This window comes from Puntigrus tetrazona, chromosome 3, assembly GCF_018831695.1.
Source record: "Puntigrus tetrazona isolate hp1 chromosome 3, ASM1883169v1, whole genome shotgun sequence".
Lineage (NCBI taxonomy): Eukaryota > Metazoa > Chordata > Actinopteri > Cypriniformes > Cyprinidae > Puntigrus > Puntigrus tetrazona.
Window position 1 is genome coordinate 2,341,420 of NC_056701.1, and position 4,255 is coordinate 2,345,674.

The following is a 4,255-nucleotide window of genomic DNA, read 5'->3' on the forward strand; positions in this document are numbered from 1 at the left end:
AGAGAGAGAGAGAGAGAGAGAGATGAGGAAGGAGCCTTTTTTAGTAACGTTACTCAAACACAAAAGCAGGAAACCGGAAATACTTCCAGTTCAGGGAAAGAGAAACTGAAGCAGAGCTGTTGAGTGTCTGTCTCTCCGTGTAAAATGGCAGAAGCCAGAATTTCTCAGGATGAGTTCTTGTGTGCAGTGTGTCTGGATCTCCTGAAGGATCCAGTGACTACTTCCTGTGGACACAGTTACTGTAAGAGCTGTATTACAGACTGCTGGGATCAAGAGGATCAGAAGAGAGTCTACAGCTGTCCTCAGTGCAGACAGACCTTCAGTCCAAGACCTGCTTTAGCTAGAAACACCATGCTGGCTGAAGTGGTGGAGAAACTGAAGAAGACCAAACTCTCTGATGACTGTTACGCCGGAGATGGAGATGTTCAGTGTGACGTCTGTACTGGAAGAAAATACAGAGCCGTCAAGTCCTGTCTGGTGTGTCTGAACTCTTACTGTCAGAATCACCTCGAGCAACATGAGGTTGGAAGAAACACAATCTGACCGAAGCCACTGGACAACTGCAGGAGATGATCTGCCAGAAACATCAGAAGATCCTTGAGGTTTTCTGTCGCACTGATCAGAAGTGTATATGTGGGCTGTGTAGGATGGGTGAACATAAAAACCACGACACTGTATCAGCTGCAGACCAGAGGACAGAGAAACAGGTATTTAAAACTTGACACTATGTGTGTCCTTTATATGTGTTTATATTGGCACCCGTATTAACAGCTTACAGCATTTACACGTAATTCTGCAGCAGAAATAAAAAGCAGCTGCAAGAAGATGATTCACTGTTTGCTGAAAATACACCATAAACTTTCATCAAAACAATCCTTCATTCAAAAGGAGCTTGATTACACTATTCCCGCTCTTCAACAATATTTTCAGTCAGAAAGCAGAATGTTAAAAGTAGAGACATTAATGTTAGTTAGTCCATGCTAATGCACAAACCTAAAGAGGGGACTGTTCTTGTGTCTTGTACAATGTAGGTCAAAAATGCAAACGAAGGTCTACATTTCACCGTCTCTTCATATTAAACTGGTTAAATGTACATTAATTCAGTTGTACCATGTGATACATGAACAGTGTTGATTTGTGATGTTGTCATCCACGATCACGATGACAGACTGTAATATGAGACATCTCTGCTCGCATGGTGAAATCTAAACCCTTATTTCGAGTTATCCACCATAGTTATTTTATAAATATCTCTATTGAATATTTAATTCAAATTTGGTGGCCTTCTTTGGAGACCGTTGCTGAGCATGCACCTGAGCCTCAGTCCAAGGTTGATGCAGAAATGGCGGCCGTGCTTGCCTTGGTCTCCTTCACCATGCCCAGAGCACTCTCGGCTAGGCAATTGGTTTCTGGGGTGCGAAGCTGAGCAGCATTCTGCCCCAGTGCCTTTCTTCCCGGAAGTGCACTGAAGTTGTGGAAGGATTCTTTTTCAGCCAGAACATGGCATACAGGCTTGTATGTCCTCTGGGGGTCCAGCTAGGTGGCACATGGAGGTCCTCCAGGTCGGGAGACCGAATGCACTGCATCTTTGCCTTCAAAGCTTGGCAGCTGGCGAGGCCATGGGTGTGTAAGTTCGTCCAAGCTGCGTCTGCCTCACACGCTATGGCCATCGTGCAGATCCAGCAGGCCAAAGCTTTGAAAGAACTAAAGGGGGGTGGGCTAAACTCAGAGATACTGCAGGATCTGGGCTCTGCCCTACTGGCTATGAAGGTAATGGCACAGGCTGCTGGACTCTCACATTATCCTGAGATATCTGCCTGGATATGTACCCAAGGTTCCCACTACTCCTTTTAGGGACCAGGAGGTAAGGGGATCCTGACCTGTCTCTGTTGTGCCCAGTGGGACACACATATCTAGATCGCACCCAGAGTTTCAGACATTCTGAACAGCTCTGTATCTGCTTTGGAGGACAGCAAAAGGGGAGTGTTGTCTCCAAACAAAGGATTTCCCACTGGATTGTGGATGCGATCCTAACAGCTTATCAGGCCAGAGGTCTACCCTGACCATTGACAGTGAGGGCTAATTCTACCAGGGGCATGACACCTGATGCATTCGCTAGATTTTACAAGTTACAAATGAAACCAGTCTCTAATAGAGTTCTGAACATCAGTTCCATCACGGGGAAATTTCTCTCGTATGAACTCTCATATTGGATTAGTCTTCCACATGTAGTGGCTCTTTTCACAGCCCCATGTGTATATTTATTATGGTGAGTTTTATTATGGACGCCTTTCTTGCCACAACTCCGAATTGTGGAGGGTTGAGATGTCCAGCACGTGAAAATTCTGCAAACCCAATTTTATTGGCCTTTTCTCAAAGATGTCAGAGATGATTGAGCTCCCAAGCGTGACCTCTAGTGTCATACACTCGACACAATGTCCTTGTTCCCTCCTTAACCAAAATGTCTGCTGTGAGATTTACTATCATGTTTGTCCTGCAGAATCAGATGAAGGAGACTCCAGCAGAGAATCCAGCAGAGAGAGAAAGATCTCCAGCAGCTGAGAGAGGCTGTGGAGTCTCATAAGGTGAGTCTGGAGAAGAAGAGAAGTTTGTCTCGGTCTCAGTTCAGACTCACTGAATCACTGTGTGTTTAACAGCGCTCTGCACAGACAGCAGTGGAGGACAGTGAGAAGATCTTTACTGAGATCATCTGCTCCATTGAGAGAAGACGCTCTGAGATGATACGACTGATCAGAGATCAGGAAAAGCAAGCAGTGAGTCGAGCTGAAGGACGACTGGAGCGACTGGAGCAGGAGATCAATGATCTGAGGAGAAGAGACGCTGAGCTGGAGCAGCTTTCACACACACAGGATCACATCCAGTTCCTGCAGGTAACACACATCTAGAAGAACAGATCAGAGTGGACTTGAGCAGATCCTGCTGTAACACGAGACTCAGAGAAACACTTCATGAGGGTCTTATTATATCATTAGTCAGACTCTCATCTGATTATCTTCTTTTGAAAGAGATGCTGCTTACAGATGTATTTCAGCTCTGGAAATCTCTAAAGGAAATTTATATGTTATATGTGTTTATATCAGTGTCGTATAAAAGCATCAGCAGAAAAGGACGGGGTGATGAGTGTGTGTTTGGATCTAATGATCAGTCCTGGTGTTTGTACTGCTCTTCCTCTAAGTACTCATTCAGACACAATACCACATGGACTGATCTCTCTGTGAAGCCCATCATCAGGAGAGTAGGAGTGTTTGTGGATCACGGAGCAGGAACTCTGTCCTTCTACAGCGTCTCTGACACAATGAACCTCATCCACACAGTCCAGACCACATTCACTCAGACGCTCTGTCTTGGGTTTGGGGTTTGTTCTGGATCACTAGTGAAACTGTGTTGATGAATCAGAGTACACTGACGAGAAATTCTACTCATAATGCTTTGAGATGCACGATAAATCAGTAACAGTGAGATGTTTAAGGAAAGGACAAGTATCGGTGCATTAGCTTAAACATCTAATGATGCAATGCATTGGTTTGAAAAGTGTGCATGAGCAGAAAGTTGTCATTTATTTCGCAAAGCATAATTTCTAACATATTTGTATATGTAAAAAAAATATTTATGTTTAATTATTAGTGGATGTGCTATACTTTTACTATTTAGAAAGTAACCAATAATCTGTGACCAATATTTTATATGTAGATAGTTTATATGTAGATTGAGTGAAAGTATTCATACCCCTTCATTATTTTGACAGTTTATGTTAAACTGCTTTAAATGATTTTTCCCCACAATAATCTACACCATTCTGAGAAAACAAAAACTTATTTGTCACAAAATAAATAACTGAGATAAGTACATTGCATTGACTAATGCAACTAAATATTTAGCTGAAGAATCTTATCTTTTTGTTTGATGCAACAGGCTTTGCTTATCAGCAATTTGGCAATCATCTGCCAGTCTTCTCAGAATGGTGTTTAAAGCAGTTTAACATAAGGCAGCAACATAACAAAATGTGAAAAAATAAGGGGTAGGAGTACTTCCACAAAGTATCTGAAAAGGTTTGAAAGTCATAAAAGTCAAACAAATCCATTTTGAAGTGGAAGAAGCCTTCGCAATTGAAAAATAGTGCATTAATTGAAAAACAGATTAAAAATACACTGTTGGTGTCACGCGTGTGATAGGCAGGAGAGCAAACAACGCGTATAAATGAAAATAAAGTATTTAATCCACATTCGGGGATGAA

At 42.6% G+C, this 4,255-nt stretch overlaps 1 protein-coding gene across 1 annotated transcript in view; it reads left to right on the top strand.

The window, feature by feature from the left end:
* The first annotated feature begins 111 nt into the window (after window positions 1-111).
* The window catches only part of LOC122341598 (tripartite motif-containing protein 16-like), an 8,159-nt gene continuing 4,015 nt past the window's right edge, over window positions 112-4,255 (top strand). The window contains 2 exon segments of the mRNA XM_043235064.1: window positions 112-517; window positions 520-707. Of these exon segments, the coding sequence (XP_043090999.1) occupies window positions 145-517; window positions 520-707 (561 nt within the window). The 5' untranslated portion in view covers window positions 112-144.